The 25,566-nt window shown below is 42.4% G+C and overlaps 1 protein-coding gene across 1 annotated transcript; it reads left to right on the forward strand.

Annotated features, from left to right (window-relative positions):
* Positions 1–20,384: 20,384 nt before the first annotated feature.
* Positions 20,385–23,267, forward strand: CCN1 (cellular communication network factor 1). The gene is made up of 5 exons (XM_058538415.1): positions 20,385–20,646; positions 20,944–21,157; positions 21,507–21,863; positions 21,993–22,204; positions 22,318–23,267. Exons 1-5 carry the CDS (start codon positions 20,584–20,586, stop codon positions 22,618–22,620), a joined length of 1,149 nt encoding a protein of 382 aa, XP_058394398.1. The 5' UTR covers positions 20,385–20,583; the 3' UTR covers positions 22,621–23,267.
* The last annotated feature ends 2,299 nt before the right edge of the window (positions 23,268–25,566 follow it).

The raw sequence follows: 25,566 nt of genomic DNA on the forward strand, positions 1-25,566 counted from the left end.
AGTTCCCAATTAGGTGGGAGGTGCTGTCAGGACATTCCTTTTGACAGCTCAGACAGCTCCATTTTCCAAGGATCCCTGATGAACAGAGACTGAAAAATGTGACTCCAGTTATAGTGTGTGGTGGGTGTATGGTCTCTACGACTGTAGATTTTCTTGCCTTCAGGTATTTCCGTGTTCTGAGTAAAGTACGCTCTTCTCTATATACTCAGTTATCAGGTACCTCATACTATAAAGCAGGTTTTACTATAAAAGTTATACTAAAAAGAAAACAATGAGGGGGGCCTGCCCAGTGGCACAAGCGGTTAAGTGCTCATGCTCCGCTGCGGCAGCCCGGGGTTCGCAGGTTTAGATCCCGGGTGCACACCGACGCACCGCTTGTCAAGCCATGCTGTGGCGGTGTGCCATATAAAGTAGAGGAAGATGGGCATAGATGTTAGCCCGGGGCCAGTCTTCTTCAGCAAAAAGAGGAGGATTGGCAGATGTTAGCTCAGGGCCCATCTTCCTCACACACACAAAAAAAAAAACAGTGAGAATATAAAAATCACCCATAATCCCATTATCCACAGATAAATGTTATTTACAAAGAATATACATATATATACGATCTTTATGTGAAAGTAAGATCTTGATGTATACGGAACTTTTGTCCTGCTTTTGTTCAATTAACATTGTTTTGAGAGCTTTCTTCCAAGTCATTAGTTTTCAAAAACAACATGATTTTTAATAGATGCCTGGTATTCCTTCCAAGAGAGTATACTATAATTTATTAAACATAATACTCAATGCTGACAAGGATATTGTGAAGCAGGCATTCTCCTAAATGGTTAGTGGAAGTATAAAATATTATGACCATCTGGAAAGCAGTTTGACATTATATATCAATATTATTGAAAGAATTCATATTATTGAATCCAATATTATTGAAAGAATTCATACCCATTGTAATGAAAGGCAAAAGAAAAGCATCTATGTATAAACTGTCACCTTCTCAGTGGAGCCATCCCTGGCCATCTTCCTTTAAATTGTATTTTTGACTTTTGACTTTGACTAGTAGAGACACCTCAGTGATATTCTAGGTCATTCAGTAGAGACATCGGTAGAGTCACATCTTAGTAGTGAGGCTGAACTATCTCTCGAGTGAAGGCTAATCTAGGTCTGCCCTAGAAAAGTGTAAGGTCTTAAATGGGTCAACCTGATCTGCATGTAACTTAGCTACTTGCCAAAACAAATCCCCACACTATTTAAAGAAACACAACAAATCCACAAATTCAACAATATTTATAATTATATAATAATATAATAGATAATATATAATATAATACATATTATATATTAGTCTATGTATGATATTATGTATAATTTATATAAGTTTATAATATGTTATATATAACATAATATATAATATAATATACATAATAATATAATAATTGTAATATTTGTAACAGCTTCCAATAAAAATTACTACATGCTAAGAAGCAGGAAAATGTGATCCAGAATCAGAAGAAAAATTAATCAACAGAAACAGACCTAGAAATGACAGAGATAAATATGCTAGAAGATAACAACATTAAAACAGCTTTCATAGCTATGTACAAGTATTTAAAGTAAAATATAAATATAATGAGAAGTGGAAGATATTTTTAAAAGGATCAAATAAAACTTCTAGGGATGAAGAATATAATATCTGAAGTAAAAATTTCATTGGATGAGGTTAGCAGCAAATAAGACACTGCAGGAAAAAAGATCAGTGAATTTGAGGGTATAGCAATTTAGAATATATCCAAAATGAAGCACAGAGAGAAAAAAATACACAGAGCCTTTGTGACTTGTCAAATAATGGCAGTCTAACACATGAAATTGAAGTCCCAGGAGAAGAGTAGGGGAACAGAAAAATACATGAAGAAATTATGGTGAGAAATTTCCCAACTTTGATGAAAACTATAAACCCACAGATCCAAGGATCTCAATGAATCTCAAGCAGGATAAAAACAAAAAATAAATGACACCAAGACACATGATTATCAAATTGCTGAAAACCAAGGATAAAGAGAAAATATTAAAAGCAGCCAGATAAAGACTATAAAGCAACAAAGATAAGAGTGGCAGCTGACTTCTTTTTAGAAACATGCAATCCAAAAGACAATAGAACAACTTCTTTAAAGTGCTGAAGTGGGGGAGAAGGGGAATCCTGTTAATGTGTAATTCCAAATCCAGCAAATATATTTCAAAAATTAAGGCAAAATAGAAACTGTTTTAGACAAACAAAAGCAGAGAGAACTTATCGTCAGCAGACCTGAACTACAAGAAATGTTCAAGGAAGTTTCTCCACCAAAAGGAAAATCATATCAGATGGAAATTTGGATCTACACAAAGGAATAATGAGTGTCAGAAATGATAAATATGTAAGTAAATATAAAATACGTTTCTTCTCATTTAAAAATTTCTTTAAAACATAATTGACTGAAGCAAAAATAATTACTAGGCATTGTGGAATTTAAAACATATGTAGAAGTAAACTGCATGATACAATAATACAAAGGATCAGAGAAGGAAAATGGAAACATACTGCTGTAAGGTTCTTACATTATGCACAAAGCAGTATAATATTATTTGAAGAAGTACTGTGATAAGTTTAAAAATGCATATTGCAAACCCTAGAGCAATCAATAAAAAAAATGAATAGCACTAGAATGACTTTCACATCAGAACTATACAGAAAAGAATAAAAAGAATAAGGTTTAACTTCCTTGGGGAAATGAAGCACCTATTCTGACTTATTGGTTATTGTTTATAAAAAACCCTATCAGGCTACTATCAAAGAGTGTTAGCCAAGGAATATTTAATTTTCCTCTCAGTAATATTAGTTTATAAACCTTAAGTTAGTTTTTCTGCTGATTCTGTATCTTTCAGTGGAAAATAAATTAATGAGCATCTTGAACATAAAATCAACTGAGATTTTTAAAAATATATGTTCTTTGTGCAATAAAATACTATGCTATTCTATATTATTAAATATTAGTTTACTTTTCTTCACACAACTTCAACAAAAAGATAATGTGACTCTATTTCAGGGAATGTATCACAGTGGCTTATGTATAGACTCTAGTACCTGACCACCTGGGTTCTAATCTCTCAGCTTTACCATTTGCTAGACATGTGGCCTTGAGCATATTACTTAATATCTCTGTATTTTAATTTCCTGCAATATAGGGATAACAGCGCCTACCTTATAGAGTTGTTATAAGGATCAAGTGACTTAATATATTGAAAGCACTTAGAAAAATAACCAGAAGATACTGAGTGCTATTTACTATTATTCACAAAAATAGTAAAATGTGGATAGAGAACTGAGATTCAAAGAGATAATAAATATAGGAGATGTTGTAAAGAAAACTATTTGAGAACCAGGAGAGCCAGTTTTAGCTCTACCCTATCACTAGCTGTGTGGCTGTAGACATGATGCTACACTTCTCTGGACCTCATTCATTTGTTTGGTCCTGCCTTCCTCATCTCCTAGTGTCATCTCTGCACAGATATTTATTGAGAACCTAGCACATTACACTATGTTAAGTACCAGGATATTTGTTCTCTCAAGGTTCTTATGTGGGAGAAAGTCATATAAACAATTAAAATAGTACAACATATTAAGTATAATGATGGAGATTTCAGAATTTCCTTCCACTGAAGAAAGGCTATTTTTCCATGGGCATGACTAAACACTTATTATCACCCTAATGAAAGCCAATTTACAATGTAGACTTGTATGACTCCTGTTCTAATTTGACCATGTTTCTCTCATTAATGATGTTAGCTCATGGAACTAAACTTTATTGGAGATTGGATGAGTAGGTGAGTGATTCATTTATGGCTTTCCTTTAAAAAGAAGCTGTAAATGGAACCAAGGGTCAGCCTATTTGACAGAATTCCTTCTAACCCCTCCAAATAATGAAGATTTAATTGACTACATATTTTAACCCTCAGGCAAGAAGCTACTTTTAAGATAACACCACAACAGCTGATTACTACAATTTCCCAGTTTGAACTCCTTCTAATCCCTAATAATCTCTCTGGTCCAGGGTGAAACAGAAGGCCAAAAAATATACAGTGGATTTATTTTTTTAAAAAAACAGCAAATATGATAAATTTTAAAGCAATAATTTCATTGTATTAACAAATCATATTTAAGAAGAGATAAATATGGAGTTGACTTAGAAACTATTTAATTGTCATAAATACTTGAGGATATCTAAAGATAAACTAATAATGCAGAGCATTTTAACTGTTTACCATAAAGATCACTTTTGTTCTATTTAAAATATTCTTTAATCAAGAAAGAGAATAAAAGTTTCTGTTACGGGTTGAATGTGTCCCCCAAAAGCTATGTTAAAATACTAACCCCTGGTACCTGTGAATGTGACTCTAGGGTGTTTGCAGATTGCTATGGACTGAATGTTTGTTCCCTCCACACCCTCTATCCCCAAATTCATATGTGGAAGTCTAAATTGTCAATTTGATGATATTTGGAAGTGGGGCCTTTGGGAGGTAATTAAGTGATGAGGGTGGAGCCCTTATGAATGGGATTAGTGCCCTTATAAGAAGAGATATGAGAGAGAAGATCACCTTTCTATTCTCTTTGCTGTGAAGACAGTCATCTGCAAACCAGGAAAAGTGCTCTCACCAGACACTGGGTCTGTTAGCACCTTGATCTTGGACTTCCCAGCCTCCAGAACTGTTAGAAATAAATGTTTATTTTTAAAGCCACACTGTCTATGGTATTCTGTTATAGCAGCCTGAACTAAAACACAGATGTAATCAAGTTAAGATGAAATTATACTGGATTGGGGTGGATCCTAATCCAATGACTGGTGCCTTTATGTTAAGAGATAATTTAGACACAGACACACAGGTACACAGGGGAGACAGCCATGTGAATACAGCATCAGAGATTAAAGAGATGCATCTACAAGCCAAGGAACACCAAGGATTGCAGCCCACCATCAGAAGCTACAAGAGGCAAGGAAGGTTTCTTTCCTAGAGTCTTTGGAAGTAGCATGGTCCTGTTGACCCCTTGATTTTGGACTTCTGGGCTCTAGAACTGTGAGAGAATAAATTTCTGTTGTTTTAAGCCACCCAGTTTGTGATATATTTGTTACAGCAACCCTAGGGAACTAGTAAAGTTTCTTCAGCAAAATTCCAATTGCAGGATTTCCATTTTAGCTAAAATGGAGAAACAGTAACCAGATTTACTTTCCTACTTGAAACAAATAATTAAACTGGACAAAATATATGAAACAATATTTTGAAGACATAGGACATCACAGGATAGTGATTGCTTAAGAGTGGGGAAATAAAAGAGATGGGATCTCCAATTACCCCAGCTTACTGCTTGAAAAGAATATTCAGGCAGAGTCCAGCCATCTCCTTAAGTTGATCAGACAGAGTGAGGTGTTAGGGGGAAGCCAAAGCATCTAGAGATAACAGGGCAGAGTACTGGACTGCTCAGAGATGCCCAGAGTACCGGACACAGAAGAGCTGCTCAGAGAGAAAGCCTCAGAGATCTGAAATGGACAGCCCTCAAGTCTTCAACTGGGTACTGATCAGTGCATTCAGGTGAGGAACTACCCAAGGCCGGGGAAAGAACTGCCTAAAAGAAGTGGAGGGAACAATTCTTGGAACACACATAGAACTGGGAATAGTTTGTGTTCCACCAACCAGAGTGCATAACTTCATAAATCGTGGGATATCAGGTGGAATACTCAGAAAGGTTTTGCCTCAGTGGTGGGGACAAATTAGTCCTAGACTAAATGCCGCTCTGGTTCCTAACAAAGCTGAAAAACAAGACTTGAAAGGATTAACTATTTCCAAGTAACTTACCTATGTTCTAGAACAAAATCTAAGAATATTTTTAGGAGCATAAATATATCTAGCACCCAAAATTCACAATGTCTGACATCCAATCAAAAACTACCAGGCAGACAAATGAAAAGGAAAAGATGATCTATACTGAGGAGAAAAATAAATCCACAGAAATAGACCCAAAAGTGACACATATGATAGAATTAGTAGACAAGGACATTAAAAGAGTTATTATAAGTATATTCTATATATTCAACAAGGTCATAGAAAGATTAACCATGCTACATAGGAACCAGAAAGATATTTTAAAAGACCCAAATCAAGCTTCTAGAATTGAAAGTACAATGTCTGAGATGAAAAATACAATAAATGTGATTAGCAGCAGATTATATACCTATCATAAAAGAAAAGATTAATGAACTTAAAGATATAGCATTAGAAATTATCCAGAATAAAACACACAGAGAAAAAAAAAAGACTAAAAGTAAAATGAACAGAGTTCCAGTGAGTTGGTAAAAATTTCAAGTGACCTAATACACATATAATTGGAGTCTTCAAAGTGTGGAGAGGGGGTGTCATGAGATCAAAAAAATATTTGAAGAAATAATGGCTGAAAATTTTTCCAAATTTGATGAAAATTATAAACGCACAGATCCAAGAACCCCAAACACAAGAAACATGAAGAAAACTACGCAAATGCACATCACAACTGAATTGCTTAAAACTGGTGGTATAGAGAAAATTCTTAAAAGCAGCCTCAGAAAAGATACATTTCATAGGGAAGACCGAAAATAAGAAAGTCAGCAGACTTCTCATTAGAAACAACACAAGCCAGAACAGTGGAACAATATCTTTAAAGTAATGAAAAAAAAAATGCTAACATAGAAGTCCAATATCCAGTCAAAATAACTTCCAAATATGAAGGTGAAATATACAAATAAGTACATGAAACAACTGGTAAAATATGAATAAAGTCTGCAGTCTAGTTAACAGTATTGCACTCATGTCAATTTCCTGGTTTTGATATTGTGCTACAGTTATAAGATGCCACCATTGGAGGAAGCTGGGTGAAAGGCTCATGGGACTGACTCTATGTACTACTTCTGCAACTTCCTGTGAGTCTGTCTTATTTCAAACTAAAACATTAAAAAAATGAAAATGAATGTACAAAAGCTGAAAGAATTAATCACCAGCACATCTACACAAGAAACATTAAAAGAAATGCTTCAGACAGAAGCAAAAGTAATACCAAATGCAAATCTGGATCTAAACAAAGGAATGGCGAGCACCAGAAATGATAAATATGTGGGTAAATGTAAAACATCTTTTTTTTTGTATTTTATGTATCTTTGAAAAGATAATTGACTGTTTTAAGTCAAAACATTATCAATGTATCACGGGGCTTATAGCATATGTAAAAGTAAAATATATGGCAAAAATTGCTCAAAAACAGAAAAGGGGAAAATGAATGTATATTGTTGTAAAGTTCTTATATTATATGTGAAACAGTATAAAATCACTTGAAGGTAGACTGATAAATTTAAAATGTATACTATAAACCCTAAAGCAACCACTGAAATAAAACAACAAAGAGTTATAGCTTATAAGCCAATAAAGAGAGTAAAACAGAATTACAAAAAAATTCAGTCTGAAAAAGTAGAAAAGAGGAATAAAGAATAGATTGGACAAACAGAAAACAGATAGCAAGATCATATATTAATTGTAACTATATCAATAATGACATTTAATGTGAATGGTCTAAACACTTCAATTAAAAAGTAGAGACTATCACATTGGATAAACAAGCAAAGCAAGAAACCCACTTTAAATATAAAGACATGAATAGATTAAAAGTAGAGATGAAAAAATATAGCACGCTAACACTAATCAAAAGAAACCTGGAGTAGGGAGTAGATTTCAGAGCAAAGAATATTACTAGGGATAAAGAGGATATACTAGCCAGAGTTCTCTAGAGAAACAGAACCAATAGAATGTGTGTGTATATGTATATTACAAGGAATTGGCTCATATGAATATGGAACCTGACAAGTCCCAAGATCTGTAGGTGGCAAGCTAGACACCCAGGAGAGCCGATGATGTAGTTCCAGTGCAAAGGCCAGCTGCCTTGAGACCTGGGAAGAGCAGGTGTTTCAGTTCAAGTCCAAAGGAGGAAAAAACTGATGTCCTAGCTTGAAGAGAATTCAGGCAGGAGGAATTACCTCTTACTCAGCCTTTTTGTTCTAGTCAAGCCTTCAACTGATTGGATAAGGCCCACCCACATTGGGGAGGGCAATCTGCTTTACTCAATCTACCAATTCAAACGTTAATCTCATCCAACACCCTCACAGACAGACCCAGAATACTGTTTGATCTAATAGCTGGGCATTCTATGGCTCAGTCAAGTCAACATATAAAATTAACTATCACAGAAGGTCATTTCATAATTATAGAGGAGTCAATTTATCAAGATGATGTAGCAATCCTAAATGTTTATGCACCTAATAACAGGTGTTTAAAATACATCAAGCAAAAAACTGACAGAACAGAAGGAGAAATAGACAAATCCATAGTTGTAACTGGAGATTTCAACACTCCTCTTTCAATTATCTAAAGATTAGGTAGACAAAAAAATCAGTGAGGATACAGAACACTTGAACACTATCACACAACTAACCTAATTGACATTTATAGAACACTCCACCCACAACAGCATAGATATTCTTTTCAAGACAGACCATATTCTAGGCCATAAAACAAGTCTCAATAAACTTAAAAGAACTCAAGTCATACATAGTTTATTTTCTGACCACAAAGAAATTAAACTAGAAACAAACAACAGAACGATGCCTGGAAAATATCCAAATATTTGGATTCTAAATAACACACTTTTAAATAATCCAAGTGTCAATAAGAAATCAAAAAGGAAATTAGAAAGTCCTTTGAACTGAATGAAAATAAAAACACGACATACAAAAATTTGTGAGATGCACTTGAATCAAGATCAGAGGGAAATCTATAGCACTAAATGCTTATAATAGAAAGAAAAAAGATCTTAAATCAGTGACCTCAGTTTCCACACTAAGAAACTTGATAAATAAGAGAAAAGCAAACCCAAAGTAAACAGAAGAAAATAAATAACACCAGGTGGCACAACACAAACAATGGTGGAATCAAACAATACTCTAAAAATGCCACCAAGTGTAATGGAATCCTGGAGTACAGTCTTCTTACTCAATATGCTCTCCCTTCTTGTCCACTTCCATTGTGGTCCATTGCCTAGGAAAAGAGCTTCAAATAACTGGGCTTACCTTTAAAACTATATAATAGAAACCTGGAGATTCACCATGCACCATTGCAGGTAAGACCAAGAATATAATTCACATATCTACCAGCTATCGTTAGAACACCAGAAGATATACGTTTACCCAAAAGACTATAAATATCAGGAAGCCTGGATTGCTTACCAAAAGAAAGTAGAAAGGTATTCAAAACAAAAATAACCAACCCCTTATTAATGAGAAGTTGTTAGAGGACCTGCAAGGCTTATGCTGATACTATTAAATTTCTCTCCAAGCAGAGAAAAACATAGCTCGTTCTTCCAAGCTTCACAGAGAAAGCACTGAAAGTTGCAAGAGCAACACCATTCAGTGCAATGAGAAGACCTCAGCCCTAGTATACAGCCATGTTCAGACAGGGACCCTGAAGCACCCTGCACCTTTATGAAGGGATTTATTATACAGTATTTACATATACACACTATTTACACATGCTCTTACCACTCTAGATTGCGCTGTTCTCAAAGTCAGGGACCACATCTTTGTCATCTTTGTATCCCCAAACTCTAGCACGGTGCAATCATTTAATAAATGTCCTTTAAAAGGCAAGTGCAAACCCTCTAGAAATCTAAAGGGTTATAGCTAACACCCAATGTGATAGCCTGGACACTTAACAGAAAACAAAATGAGGCTTCAAATTCAAGTTGAAATCAAAGAACAGAGGCTTATTATCTCTTTTCTGAGTTCAATTAGATTTTTAAAACATTTTTTAAACAGATTTGTTTCCAGCAGTTAGTGAGAGTTTGGGTGGGACCAGGTTTTATCTGAACCAGTCTGCCCATCCTTTTCCCACGGTGTTCTGGAAGAAAGCAGAGAGCGATGACTCACAACTTGGCATACTTCTTAGTTCCTATGTACTGACACCAAATTGTGTTCCAAAAGAGGCATCTACAAAGGATCAAAACCTGGATGCCTGGCCCTAGGATGTAGTTCACGTTATAAACTTTCCAACATGGTGCTAAATTAACTGCATTTGGTTCCAGATGGTTAATGACTAATAAGTGGAGAGATGACTTCAAGTGGAAACTGTTTCAATTCTCACTTTATGTCACTTCAGAAGACTTCCCTGAGTTTGCTCCCACCTCCTCCTTCATCCCCTACCTCCTTCCCTGGCCCTAGCTTTCAGGGTTGCAAGCCCTTGAAAATAGTGCTTACAGGATGACTCGGCTATAAAAGTAGGCCTTTTCTGGTTACATTTCCTGGACTAAGACTCAAGGACTCCTCTATTCAAAATAGCAGAGCAATGACCTAGATAGTGCAGAAAGCCCAGAGAAAAGAAAGGTGAATGGAGTCTGGATTACTTGTGGTAACAAGAAAAGAATGTCATAATTCACTACGTTCTTCTTATTCCATCCCTCCCATCCTCACCTCCCCCAACACATGAGTGCGTGTGCGTGCGCAAACACACACACACACACTCACACCCCGGTGCACTTGTCCAATACCCCCTTCAATAGGCATCTAACTGCCGTCTCTAAGGAGTCTCACAGGTTACACCATAGCACTCTAGCACAGCCTTAAGCTGCCATGGCATTTCCCATCTGTCTGTCTAACACAAAATCCCAAAATCATACTTCCTTCATTATTTCTAATTAAACTCCGCATCTCTGGAACCTGTCATCTGTCCCTAGAAAGCAGAAATCACCTATATCTAAATCATTCTACACAGTGCCTAGCAAGGAAGCAAATGTCAGTGCAGGCTTAACATCACCATGCCTGTTCTCTGATTATAATGATGATGACGCTGTCGACATGATGGTAATGATCCCATTCACTTTAATTTGTACCTCCTTTTAGAAGTTAGACTCACCAGTGGCTCAAAGATTTCAGCATCAATGGATCTGAAAGTGCTAAGAAAAGATTAAAGGCCTGGATCTCTAGAAGAAAGGTGGTAACAATAAAAGAAAATACAAAAAGAGCAAACACTCCTAAAAGGAGTAGAAACTCAGGGAGTCAGGATGATATAGCAGAAATGTAGAGAGGGCTCCAGCTTTGAGTCAGGCAGGCCACGGTTAGAATCCTTGTTTGGCCACATTCCATCTGACCTTGGACAAGTTGCTTAACCTCTCTGAACCCCTATTTCCTAAGCTTAGAAGGATGTTAAGACTTTCATCTTAGAGGATTCTCTTGAACATTAAGTGAGAGAACTTTTAAGGCATTGGCTTGTGTCAGTTCCCTTCCCTCTCCCTCTTCCCTCTTTAGAAGGAAGGATCTATAGTGATAAGAATTTCCAACAGCATCCCAAAGGGTTAGTCTGTCTGTAATTGATGCATTTTTAAAGGCTCATCCTAAGGTCCTCACTTTTAGCTGTTTTCTAATGTCTCACGAAGATGCACACGTTCCCTGCAATCGCCAGCTTCAAAAAGAATATGTATGATAGGGAATATTCGTGCCTGACCCCTCCCATCCATCAAAATATGCAAATCAAACAAGACAAAATCTTTAAAGAGTGGGGCTCAAAGTTAGACGTGCCTGATCTGTATTCTCAAAGCAATTTGGCTGCACTGCACCCAGAGCATCAATCACTGTATTGTATTATCTATTTAAGCATCTGCATCTCCCCCAGGCTATGAGAGCCGGGATGGCAAAGTCTAGATATTATTTCTCTTTGCATCGCCACCTAGCATGAAGCCTGTCATACATGCCATATTTATAGGATTGAACTGAACCATCCATCTTCTGGATCTGCAATGCTTTAGTATGTATTGTACACGTCATAATTCCCCCAGCGGCATTTCCCAGAGGCTTAAAAATTTCAGGCCTTGAACACCTATTGCCATCATCTTTTGAGAACTGACTGTTTAGGTGATCAAAAGGTACACACTTCCCGTTATAAAATAAATAAGTCCTGAGGATGTAATGTACAGCATGGTGACTGTAGTTAATAACACTGTATTGTATATTTGAAAGTTGCTAAGAGAAAAGCTCTTAAAAGTTTTAAAAACAGCTGTTTTTGTTTCTTGTGAAAGCTAAAACCTAATCGAAGGATAGAGGGTAAAAGATTTCAAAGAAATGCCTGGGACTAGCCTCAAATTGCGCTATGCTTTTTATTTATTGCCATACCCTTGGGCACCTCACTCCCGCCCCCGCGTCCAAGACTCAGGGACACCTTGCATAAGGCGCACGCAGGGTGTGCTTGGTGGGTGCCTGGAGGGCTCTGTGCTTAGCAGCTCTGCTGTGAGAGTGACCATAGGTTGTGGGAGGTGGTAGCTTCATCGGCCTCAGGGAACAAAATTGATGGTGATGACTAAGCTACAGTAGAAGTGTCTCTCAATCCCTGAGTTCCTCCTCTGCTCTGACATATCTCTTTTTCTTCAGAGGAAACAGGAACAAGCTCAGGCAAGGGTTCCTGAGCAGGGAACCTTTTTCTATTGTTTAACTTTTTTATTACCAGACTCTCATGAAGAAACTTGGGTCTACAGATACATTTAGAAATATATTTAAGGGGAAGTGAAGAAGTTGGCGGCAAGTTCCTAAACTTTAAGGCCTACTTCATAAAGGGCAAATACCATGTTCTCCCTCAAAAGAACGGCCTTTGGAGACAGACACTCTGCTCCACCTTAACAGCTCTGTGCCCTTGCACCAGTTACTGACTCTAGCTCGGTGTTCTCACCTTGTGAAAGAAAATAAAATACTCACCCTACAAGGTTGTTTAGAAACATCAGATAAGATCACTAATTCATCTATATATACTAACCGCCTAGTCTCTAATAGGAAAAACTCAGGCCCCATAGATATAACTATCCCCACGGCTCACCAATACGGAGGCCAAGTGAAGCTGACATTAATCCTCAGGCATGGTGTTTGGTACCTGGCTGACCTCTGGGGCACTTGAGTGCATGACCCCTGAGCTGGGGCAACTCTATTATCTTATAGATGAGGAAACCAAGGTAAAACCTCACCTGGCTCACCGCTTCCTGTGGGCAAAGTTCCAATTCCACAGCAGGCAAGGCCTTTGGAGTGCTTTCTTAAACGGCCGATGGGTCCCCAGTGCAAGCCAGAATACTGGCCTGGATGGATCTTTTAACTCACGTCATCTATATACCATTTCTCAAATGATTTTATAACTAGAGTTCATTTGTCTAAAGAATACAGAATATTCTCTAGAGAATAAGGCTAGCTCATTCTATGCTAATTTAGTACAAGTGAAGGTAATGGTGGTGCTTTGCAGTTGGAGTAACTGTAATTTATTAAGTACTTACTATGAGCCAAGCATCCTGCTGAGCATTGAACATGTCTTATGTCTTATTTCACATAATCACCCCAACTGCCAGAATCCTCCTTTACACCTAATCCTCGGACCTGCAAAAAGCTGGCACGAAAAAATGACTTCAATCTTTCTGTAGGATCTATCTGTGTGCTGATGTACTGAGCCCAAATCAAAATTCTAAATGTGCTACGTGTGGTTTTAAGTGGGAAATTGAGAGACAGGTATCTCTGGAAATAAAACACGAATTTGGAGCCAACCCATCTGATAGTGACTTATAATTAATATATTTCATATTGCTCAATCATGTCTAGAAGATGGATTGCAGGGTGGAGTGGGAGAGGTGCCTTCTAGTCTGTTCCAATGAAGTGTTTTTGTGTTATCACAAAACAAGAAGTTCTGGAAGGTAAGCAGCTTAGAAATGCCTAGCTTCCTGAGGAGAGATGCCAGGTGGAGGAAATAAACAGATATAGTTCCCACTAAACACGGATGCCCTAAAAAAAATGTGTTTCCTATCATGCTGCCAAGGCAATGCTAGCCGCTTACAACATAAATTCAGAGGGAGAAGTAACAGGGAGACTGAGTAGTGTTTGAGGAGTAAGTCAAGTAGAAAATAAGAAAAAGTCACTTATTCCAATTTTGTTGATAAAGTCCTACAACTGAGTCAAGTGGCAGCCCTGAGAATGAAAATCCAGTCAACCTGACAATTGAATGGAGCCCACGGTGCTAGTCCCTGATACTTTATGAGTGGCTGGGGGTAACAGAATGTTGAAGCAGGGCAGGTTCTTAGAGACATTCAGTCTGGAGGTCACAACTGGAAGCCCCTAGACATTGTCTTCTTTGGTTTTCCTAGGATTAACTCAGACGGCATTTTAACATTGTTTTAATTAATTGCCAACATTTTAAAAATTAAAAGACTTCACATAAAAATCCAGATCTCTGGTATCTCTTTAAAAATCAGAAAACAGGGGGCTAGCTGGGTGGTGTGGTGGTGAAGTTCACCGTTCCACTTCGGCAGCCCAGGGTTCGTGGGCCTGGATCCTGGGCATGGACCTACACACCGCTCATCAAGCCATGCTGTGGCAGCGTCCCACATGCAAAATAGAGGAAGATTGTCACAGATGTTAGCTCAGTGACAATCTTCCTCAAGCAAAAAGAGGAAGATTGGCAACAGACATTAGCTCAGGGTGAATCTTCCTCACAAAAAAACAAAAATAATAAGAAAGGCAAACACTGGACCTACATTTTTACCTATCAACCACTCAGCGTCCCCATAGTTGGTCCCCACAATCCCCATAGTTCTCCAACACTGAGGCCAAGTGTCAGCTGGCACTAATCCTTGAAATGACATTTTGTTACGTGGCTGATCCCTGTGAGCCCTCACAGGGCAAAAGGCAAAACCTCACATAGCTCGCCACTGCCTGTAGGCAGAGTCCCAATGCTATGACAGGCAAGGCCATTCGCAGAAGGTCTCAGCAGACCTCCCTTGCCAGTTCCCCAAGGGAATCCTATGGTCCAGCCACACTAGGTGGACCATCATCATGCATGGCTGAGGCTCTATTCCCCCTGTCTCAAATGTCTTTCCCTGTATCAGCCTCTTGCTCATCCTTTCAAATTCAGATTAGTTCCATCCTCACTCTCTAGCAGAGAGAGAGAAGTATTCACACAACATGTTGTACCCACTTCAGCAACAGATTGTAGAGTCCTCCAGGGGAAGATCAATGCTCAAGTCCTCTCTTTCATATCACTGGTGTCTACCACAGTGCCATGACACATCATGAGCTCTGAATGAATCTGGGATTCAGAGAAGATAAACAATTTGTCCTCGGATCCATAGGTAATTATACTCATAGCATATAGTTGGAAAAAACAGGTTAAAAGCATATTCAGTCCACGAGGAACACTCAGACTGATGAACCATCAGGTAAGTGACACTGAAAACTTCATCTCAGTGACAAATGCAGTTCCCACCTGGCCAAGACTTACTCCAGAAGTAGGGACTACCTGATCAATGTGGCTTGTGAGGTGTCAGAAGAACCCCAAAGGTACCAGATAGCTTCCAAACCAACCTCCAAGGTGCCTGAAAGTCCACTATATAAACTTATTTGCATTAAGGCTTTTTCTGTTAAAATGCAACACCTCTTCCCCTCTTCCCCAAGAGCTAGTACATTAGGCAATTCTTAGAGGTTAGCACAGCTTCAGTTAACTTATCAACTATTTTTCTCTCTGATGCATTTATCCTGGAATATTTGCGTAAGTTGTGATACAGTTAAATAAAGGTAAAGTTCCAGGAGCGAGAACAGGCCTGAGCGTCTGAAGTAAGAGATGGGGAGAAGACAGTGTAGCACAGTGGTTAAGTGCATGGCCTTTTGGAACCAAGACGCCTGGATCCAGTTCTGCTACCTGCTAGGAGAGTGCCCTTTGCTAGTCACTTACCTTCTGTGCCTCCCTTTCTTCATTTGGATAGAAAATGGTGTTTATAAGAGGATCTGCCTCAATGGGGCATTGGAGAATTAAATGTCAATATAGAGCAGGCATTCAAAACAGTACCTGACAGAGAGTGAGTGAGCCCTATAGAAGTGTTTGCTTCTGTCACCATTAGGAGAGGATGGCATGAGATCTAGCCCTGAAAGGGGCTGCTTCAGTTTTGCTACGTGCTGGTCCTTTCCCAATTTCCTGATGAAGGATACAAGGTCTGGAGAGGATGAGCAGCCAACCGAAGGCTACAGGCTAGCCGACGGCAGAGCTAGGGCTTCCTATCCAGGGCACCCCTCAACCAGCGCGCCCCGCCATGGAAGTCACTGACGAGGAAGAGAGGAAGGGGATGTGGGAGACCAAGAGAAACAGAGAGCGAGCTCCAGCTTCTCTCCCTTCTAGGGATAATGGGACCTAGGTCCTTTGGGACTTCTCCCCATTGTCAATTCCATGTCCCCGCTCTCGGGTGGGCTCGATGTCTGAGCAAACGCCACCCTCTGACACGCAAGCCCACACCCCCGCGCCTGGCCGTGCCCTCTAAGTCCGGCACAGCGCGGCAACTCGCTGCCCCGCTGGGAGGACGAGTCAACAGTGGGGTGGACGGGAAAAGTGACACAATCGGGTCGTGGCGCTCTCCGCGCCAACCTCCCACGCAGAGCGGGGCGGGCCTCGGCCCTCGCGGGGCTGCGGGCTGCGTCTGGGCCGCGGCGGTCTCCCCGCGCCCGGGCGCCCGCACGCCCCCAACGCTGGGGGCCCGGCGGCCTGAGGCCCGGGCGCAGGCACTTGCAGCAACGCGGTGGCCGCGCGGTCGCCGCCCCCCGGAGCTGGATGACGGAGTCTTGAAAGACTTTCACCAAATATGGGCTGGGGCTGGAAACGTCCTGCGCCGCGCGCCGCCGGAAACCTCGAGTCCTGGCAACGGCGGCGACTTGGGGCGCGCAGGCCGGGCAGTGGGCAGGGGGCGGCGGGTAGCAGGCGGCCGGGCGCGCCCCGGTGCTCTGGCCCTGGCCCCCCGCCGCGCCGACTCTGCTCGCTGTGTCCGCAGGGGTCCCGGGGGCAGCCGAGGCCCTCCCCGCGCGTCTGCCACCGAGTTCCCGCCACCCTCCCGGCGTCCTCTGGCTCTCTCTGCGATCACTACACGAGCTGGGGGTAGGAGGTGGGAGGCGGGCCGAGAGAAATAGCATGGCGCGAGGGCGCCACCTTAAAGCTGACCTTTCGCGGTCACCGTAAATTTTTCTGTTCATTAAGGTGGCAATAAAAAGTGGAGTCGTGAGACTGGGTGTGCAGGCGAGTACCTGACTATGAGGACACACACACGCACACACCCAGCTATTACAGGCACTCCTGTAGTCCAACACAGTGGTTCTCAGGGTGTGATTCCCCAACTAGCAGCATCAGTATCACCCCGGGACCTGTTAGAAATGTAACTAATAGGAAATTCTGGGGTGGGGCCCAGTAATACGTCTTTTAACCAGACCTCCAGGTGATTCTGAGACGTGCTCAATCTTTGAGAACCACTGGTCTAGGGCTAGGAAACCGGAGTCGCCAGGTTTAGGGTCATTATTATTCTCAGTTGCTGCCAGACAGTGAACCCTTCTTTTGGTGACCTAAAATTCCCTGGCAGCAGCGGGTGAGAGACGTCCCCATTGCTCAGCCCAAAGCCAGGAGCTGCAGAAGACAAGCAGCCCCTTCTCCGTGCCTTGCAGCTCAGGGAAACAAGGCGGCTGTTATTCCCTCCTGGGGCACCCTTATGGGGGGGGGGGGAGAGCAAAGGAGCCATGCAGAATTAGCACCCGAAGACACTTACCCATAAACATTTGCACATTTCCCCTCCAATCTGTCAACGTGAACTGATCTGCGGCTCCCAGTGGAGGAGGCGAGAAGGCGACGGGACGTCTGGGGTTTCTGGACCGTTCTTGAGCAGGACAGGAGGAGCTGCTGTTCCCCTCGCCTGGTGCCGTCATTTACTAGCAGGCGCACCAGGACGTAGTATACGGAGAGGCTGTGCACATAGGTTACTCCAGTCTCTCCGGCTCCCCCACCTCCTGGCTCTGTTTACTCCAGCTCCCAGCCCCCTCCCACAACACACCGCTTGCTTTAAATGGGCAGCTGGGTAAGGTTCTCTTAAGTTTCTCCTCTGGGGCAAACTCATCCTCCAAGATTCCCGGTTGAAGTCCAGAAACAAACCCACACACCCTTGTTAGAAAACTTTAATCTCATTTTTAAAGGAATCTCTGGAATGGCGTGTGTTTGAACGATGTGCAGCAGGCTGAATCTCTTTGCGCACCCCCCCCACTTCAATAAAAGAACAAGGTATATACACGGGCCAGCTGGATCATCCACTGTAATTTTATTTTAAATCATGATAGACAGATTGCGTGAAAAACAAGGAATTCCAAAGAATTTCCTGCTCTGGGAACAGAAGTTAAGTCTATATTTAACAACATTTGAAGCTGTCAAGAATGCTTTGTGGTTGGATAACAGAGGCAGAAAAATGTTAAAAACGCAGGCTACTGCTATACCCAAATATGGAAATATTGTTACGTCTGGTGTCTGATTCACCATCTGGAAATACTTACCATGAAGTCAAATAGAAAAGACGCCACAACAGAAGCCAGGAACGCTCCTCTCCATTCTCTCTCCATCACCTCCTCCCACCATGTGCTGCACCTACTCACCACCCCCCATCCCAGTCACTTCATTAAGAAGGAAACGATAATGAAACTCTAATACAGGAAAAAAAGGTTTTCTAAATAATAATTGATGGGCCGGCTTGGGTAAGATGTAGGGCCCAGACTTTCCTCATTTTTTTTTTGCATAATACCTGACAACCTATTGTCTTGAAAAGTAAGTCCCCATCCCAAATCCCTCCAACAAAGCCTTTGAGATCCTACTCCCCCTAGCAAAAGCCTCTCAGACTTATGAAAGGGAACTTTTGAATGAATGAAACTTTACTCTTTCCTGCCACAGTGCTCCTCATTGGAGAATGTTTTCATTGCAATAGCTTCTCCTTGTGCTTATCAGAGTCATTCGCAGAAAGGTCGGCACTAGAGGCCTTCTTAAGCAAGACTGTTAAATTATGAAGACTGAACAGCTCTAAACAGTAAAAAGGACGTGGAGTTCTGGAGCACATATAAAAGGGAGACTCCCATAATTACTTGTGTATGTTTTTATTAAAATTACACAAGAAGATAGATTTTGAAACTTTAAGGGAATATTTATCAGTGCACTAACAAAGAGATACTGATGAAGTAAATTGCTTTGTAGGGGGTCTTCTGAGTGTGTTGCAGGTAGAAGAGGATATTAAAATCTGCTAACATTTTTATTACAGAATATTACATCCTAAATCTCATTTCTCTGTACTCGGAGAGAAAAGCATTGCAATTCCCTTGAAATGGGAGGCTTCTAAACGGTCCCACCGGAAGGAGTTAAAAACCCCGCGAAACTTCCAGCTTTAAGAAGTCTGCTTCTTCCAGAGATCCTTGGGGCACAATGGCGCTGGAATCTGGCTTGGCCTTGCGGTATATGCATCCTGATGACCTCAGTACAGATCTTTCCATGGTGGTCCCCTCCGCTTCTGGCTGGCTGCTTAGTTATCATCGCCTCCCGCCCGCGGAGGGAGGCTGGACGGGCTTACCCCGTCTCCCGCATCCGTGAGGAAGTGCAAGTCAGCTCCCGGAGAACTCCCTGCGTTCGTTTCCTCTCGGACTTCCAACCCAGGCAGTGGGCTGGAACTAAAGTGGGAACCTCCAAAAACAAACAAGTACGACACACCAAAAAGGGGGAGGGGGGGCCGAAGGGGGAAGACTTCTGATTGGGAATCTGCCAGACATGGAGAAGTCGATTTTTTTTTCCCCTTCTCATTCATAAATGCCATTGAGGGTATTAATCTGCAATACATTTAACTTGGCTAATAAACACCATGCCAAATGTTTGGGACTTGATCCGAGCACGCCTCTATAAAGTCCACAAATAGATTCCTGGCTCCCAGACACAGTCCACCTCCCCGTTCGCCTCTCTCAATAGATAACTTGACTCTCACCTTCGCTGTAAACAAGCAAACAGCTCGCTGCCTTCCCGGGTGAGGGCTTCCAAGGCTGCCCGGTCAACTCGGCATCACCAAACAAAACGACTTTTGTTCCTCCCTTCCAGGTCCTCCCACCCTCCCAATCCAGGCAAAGTTCTGAACTCGCCCCCCTCATCCCTTCCACCACCATCACGCCAAAAAGAGCCCTCCCCAATAGAAGTCGTTATTTAAAGTGGAAAAAACGGAAGATTGTTTTCTTGACGGGTCCAGGACCAGGAGGGAAAAAAAAAAAAAAAAGGTGCAACGGAGCCAGGGGAGGCGCTTGGCAGCAGCCCGCGCCAACCAGCATTCCTGAGATGTTTGAGAATTCTGGAACGCGCAGACAGAGCCGACGTCACTGCAACACGCGGCGCAGCAGCTGGCCCGTATAAAAGGCGGGCGCTGAGCGCTTGGGCAGACCGCGAGCGAGAGCGCCCCCGAGCAGCACCCGCGCCCTCCGCGCCTCCTGCGAAGGCTCTCGAGAGAAGGACGCCCGAGCCCGCTCGCCGTCCCGGCCCTCGCTTCCCTGCCAGCCGGCCCGCCGCCCCCGCCGCCCCGAGCCAGCCGCGCCGGCCTGACCGCTGCGCACCGGTGTGTTGGCGTCTTCGCTTCCGCGCTCGCCCGGACTCCTCCTGCGCGCCACAATGAGCTCCCGCACGGCCAGCACGCTCGCCGTCGCCGTCACCCTTCTCCACTTGGCCAGGCTGGTGAGTTCTTTGGCTACCGCTTCCCCATCCCATCCCAGTCCCTTCCCCCTTCCCCAGATTGACCATGGCAGAAAAAAACCCTCAACTGAAAAGTTCGGGGGCGTTTCGGGGTAGCTCTGTCTTGAAGCCCCCCCTGAAGACGTGTCGGGGGCCTCCTGGCGCTCACAGCTGCCGGAGTGGCCGGGCTGGACCGGATCAGAGAGCCCCTGCCGACAGGGTCGGAGGCCCCCAGTCCCCTCCCCGGGCGCCTCTCCTGCGCACCGCGCCGAGTCTCACGCGTGGCTTCTCCCCCTGCAGGCGCTCGCCACCTGCCCCGCCGCCTGCCACTGCCCCCTGGAGGCGCCCAAGTGCGCCCCGGGAGTCGGGCTGGTCCGGGACGGCTGCGGCTGCTGTAAGGTCTGCGCCAAGCAGCTCAACGAGGACTGCAGCAAAACGCAGCCCTGCGACCACACCAAGGGGCTGGAATGCAATTTCGGCGCCAGCTCCACTGCTCTGAAGGGGATCTGCAGAGGTAAGATGCTTGTGGTTTGGCCCCTTTAAAAAAATAATAGTCCCTGTAGTCCAGAAGTTTAGTAATTTTGAGACCATGTATGGTGATGCTTTGTTGTTGGTAGCTTGGCAGAAAGGCACATGATTTCAGCAGTCTGGAATGCAATTCAGTGTGTCTGGGCCCAACGAAAAGCGCATACGGAAAAGTGATTCCTGACTAACTTATTGTTCTGGTCTGGAGTCTCCGGGGAATTGCAAGGAACTTTACCATAAATTGAGTTTAACAGCAGAAAATATGTATGAGTTTCAGGCCGTGGTTCGGAATCTTAACTTGATCCTCTTCTCTCTTTCTCTTTTGGTGCTCTTTGCAGCTCAGTCAGAGGGCAGACCTTGTGAATATAACTCCAGAATCTACCAGAACGGGGAAAGTTTCCAGCCCAACTGTAAACATCAGTGCACATGTATTGATGGCGCCGTGGGCTGCATTCCTCTATGTCCCCAAGAACTCTCTCTCCCCAACTTGGGCTGTCCCAACCCTCGGCTGGTCAAAGTTACCGGGCAGTGCTGTGAGGAGTGGGTCTGTGATGAGGATGGTGCCAAGGACCCCATGGACGACAGGGAGGACCTCCTGGGCAAGGGGCTGGCATTCGATGCCTCCGAGGTGGAGTTAACGAGAAACAATGAATTAATTGCAGTTGGAAAAGGCGGCTCCCTGAAGCGGCTCCCTGGTAAGTTGAGACAGAGCCCATAAGACATTGTACTGAAATACATTCCTGGTTTGAAGCTTTACAGAAGTGAGTACCGGAATCTGTGTCAGTATGCCTCTGAGAAATCCTCCCTCTTGTTTGTCTCTCTAGTATTTGGAATGGAGCCTCGCATCCTATACAACCCCTCTTTACACGGCCAGAAATGTATTGTTCAAACAACTTCATGGTCCCAGTGCTCAAAGACCTGTGGAACTGGTATCTCCACGCGAGTTACCAATGACAACCCTGAATGCCGTCTGGTGAAGGAAACCCGGATTTGTGAAGTGCGGCCTTGTGGACAGCCGGTGTACAGCAGCCTGAAAGTAAGTTCCTCTGGGGCAGGTAGACTCTTCCCGGCAGCTGGGTGAGATGGGAACAGCTCTTCCAAGAAGGAGAAACCTTGTCCCTAACTTTCCTTCTCTCTTCTTTCTTACAGAAGGGCAAGAAATGCAGCAAGACCAAGAAATCCCCCGAACCAGTCAAGTTTACTTACGCTGGATGTTCGAGTGTGAAGAAATACCGGCCCAAGTACTGCGGTTCCTGCGTGGACGGCCGATGCTGCACACCTCTGCAGACCAGGACTGTGAAGATGCGGTTCCGCTGCGAAGATGGGGAGACGTTTTCCAAGAACGTCATGATGATCCAGTCTTGCAAATGCAACTACAACTGCCCGCATGCCAACGAGGCAGCGTTTCCCTTCTATCGGCTGTTCAATGACATTCACAAATTTAGGGACTAAATGCCACCTCGGTTTCCAACACAAGGGTGGACAGATGGGGAGAAGAGCGCCAGAATCACGGAGACAGGGGTGGGGGCGGCAGGGGTGAAGGGACTCATCGTAGAAGGGATGCATTGCTCATTCTTGAGTAATATTGAGGTCTTGCAAAACTGCCAGGTGTGCTGGTGCGGATGGACAAGAATGCAGCCGCGATTGGAGAATACTTTGCTTCATAATATTGGAGCACATGTTACTGCTTCATTTTGGAGCGTGTGGTGTTGATGACGTTCTGTTTTCTGTTTGTAAATTATTTGGTAAGCGTATTTTTCTCTAGGCTTCTTTCCTTTAGGTTCTGCAATTGTAAAAGATAATAAGATTAGATGGACGGTTATAGCTTTCATCCTTTGACAGAAGTAAATGGGGGGGGGTTCCATCCTTCCTGAAGGTGACACTCCGTGAGTGTCCATGAGAGGCAGCTATCTGCACTCTAAACTGCAAACAGAAATCAGGTGTTTTAAGACTGAATGTTTTTATTTATCAAAATGTAGCTTTTTGGGGAGGGAGGGGAAATGTAATACTGGAATAATTTGTAAATGATTTTAATTTTATATTCAGTGAAAAGAATTTATTTATGGAATTAATCATTTAATAAAGAAATATTTACCTAATATCTGAGTGTGCGGCATTCATTATTTTTAGAAACTGTCCAAAGTCACTGGGAACAATCTAGCTCATGCATTCAATCATTCAAACAGGATTTCTTGAGTGCCTACTTTGTGCCAGGAACTGTTCTAAGCGCTTGGGATAGAGCAGGGAATTAACCTACAAAAATAAAACAATGATTGCTTTTTTATCTTCAGTAGAGAAAAACTTTTGCATTCAAAGTAATCTGTTTAAAAAACATGTATCTAACACCAAGCATCGTAGGAAGCACAAGAAGGAATCTGAAGCTAAGTTTGTGATTTAAATAATAATGCTTTATTTTCATAAGAATAAAAAGCTTAAGGGTCCCCATCACCCAGTTGCTGCGAGGAGGGTCCAGTAGAGTCATTTATCATTTTAATCACTAGGTTATTGTGCATGTCACTTCAGTGGACCAGAGAAACTTGAATGAAAACAGTCCATAACCCAGGCTGCCCATATCTAAATCCATGGGCAAGATTAAGTATGGTTGGATAATGTGTTATAAAATGTCACTTGGTTAATAATTTTATATTTTTCTAATATTGTTCCTAAAATTTAGGAGAATAACTTAAAAATGCACCCTTGGTTGGGATCAGAGTAAAGTCTTAGAGTTTCTAGGAGTCGGTTTGTTTTCACTGAATGAGCTTGAAGCAATGACTTGTGTTAATCCTAATAAGCCGGTGATTAGGTAAACATGCTGTTAAATGCAAAGGAATGCAAGGAATTTCAAGTACTTTTCCAATAGCGTGAGGACCAAGCTACCCCATCCCCCATTCCCTTTTATAATATACATTATATTGATGGAAGGGGGGCAGTTAGATAGCATTGGCTATCCAGAAGGTCAAAGGCTAGATGCAGAGCATTCCTTAAAGAAAAGGACCCGAATCCTAGGTCTAGGAGAGGTTGAGGAGGCTGCGTCAATGTTTGTGAAAATGTTGGAAGCCTGTTTTAGAAGCATCTACATCTTTAGAAAGCGCTGACAATAAACCTTTTATAGAGAGAAGTTTTCCTTTCATCAAGCTTCTTGGCTCCTGTTCAAATCCATAGTGAAATATTTCAGTCTGCACTTGGTTAAGAGAGTACTTGAATTTTTAGGCAATAAGAGAAAGTGCTCTAAAAGGGGAGGAGGGGGACAGCTCCTAGGGTCCTATGAGGGTGATTTTTCAAAATAGTTTCATATTGACGCTTTAATGAAGACCTACAGAAAAGCATGCCTACGTGTCTGTTTTAAAGACTCACAGAAATGCATAAAGGTTAATATAAGTGGGATAGTAAAATCTATGGGCAGGGCCTTCACTTGTGATTTTGACAATGTTTTGCCTAAAATATTATAACTTGTGCCTACTGAGTAGTCAGTTTTTCTTGCCTGAGGCATTCAAATTTTAAGGTATTTGGGAATTGAAACACCACCTGGCTCAGTCTTGGATGCAGTTAAACTTGTCAGTGCAATATAACATGTGAAACGTAATAAAGGTGTGGGGCTTTTGTGGTGCAATCTTGTAGAACAGACACCTAAATTCACAGGAAAGATATACACATTCCCAGGCACCAACCCTGATGTCTTTTCCTCCGACAGTAGAGCGCAGCAAATTGCTTCTTACATAGAGATCAAAGAGCAATATTTTATAGATCCTTAAGTTGTAGGGAGGTAATGTTTGTCCAAATAAGCTCAGGAATGAAACAAAACCTAGCATGGGAAAACACTGGATCTTTGGGTCATTAATCTTGCTGCAGTAAATACAATAAGAGTGATGCGCAAGGGCTGATTCTATTTAAATGAGTGCTCAATCAATAAAACAGATGAATAGATGCAAATTTTGTCCATTGTATTTGGCTATAGAAAAAAGTGAAGAAATTCCAAGTAATTGAGAATGAAATTATGCGATTTAGAACACATAACTTTTACAGGTAGGGCATGGAGCTCTGCCTACTTCAAATATTGAGAAAACAAAATAAAAACCATGCATCTGGGGCCCAGCCCGGTGGCGCAAGTGGTTAAATGCATGGTCTCTGCTGCGGCGGCCCAGGGTTCGCCGGTTCAGATCCCGGGCGCGCACCAACGCACCACTTATTAGGCCATGCTATGGTGGCGTCCCATATAAAGTAGAGGAAGATGGGCACGGATGTTAGCCCAGGGCCAGTCTTCCTCAAAAAAAAAAAAAATAAAATAAGGAGGATTGGCATAGGATGTTAGCTCAGAGCTGGTCTTCCTCACAAAAAAAACCCATGTATCTGCATATATGAAATAGTAATGACATATGCAAACATTCATCATAACACATA

The sequence above is a fragment of the Diceros bicornis genome, chromosome 4 (genome assembly GCF_020826845.1).
Source record: "Diceros bicornis minor isolate mBicDic1 chromosome 4, mDicBic1.mat.cur, whole genome shotgun sequence".
NCBI classification, from domain to species: Eukaryota; Metazoa; Chordata; class Mammalia; order Perissodactyla; family Rhinocerotidae; genus Diceros; species Diceros bicornis.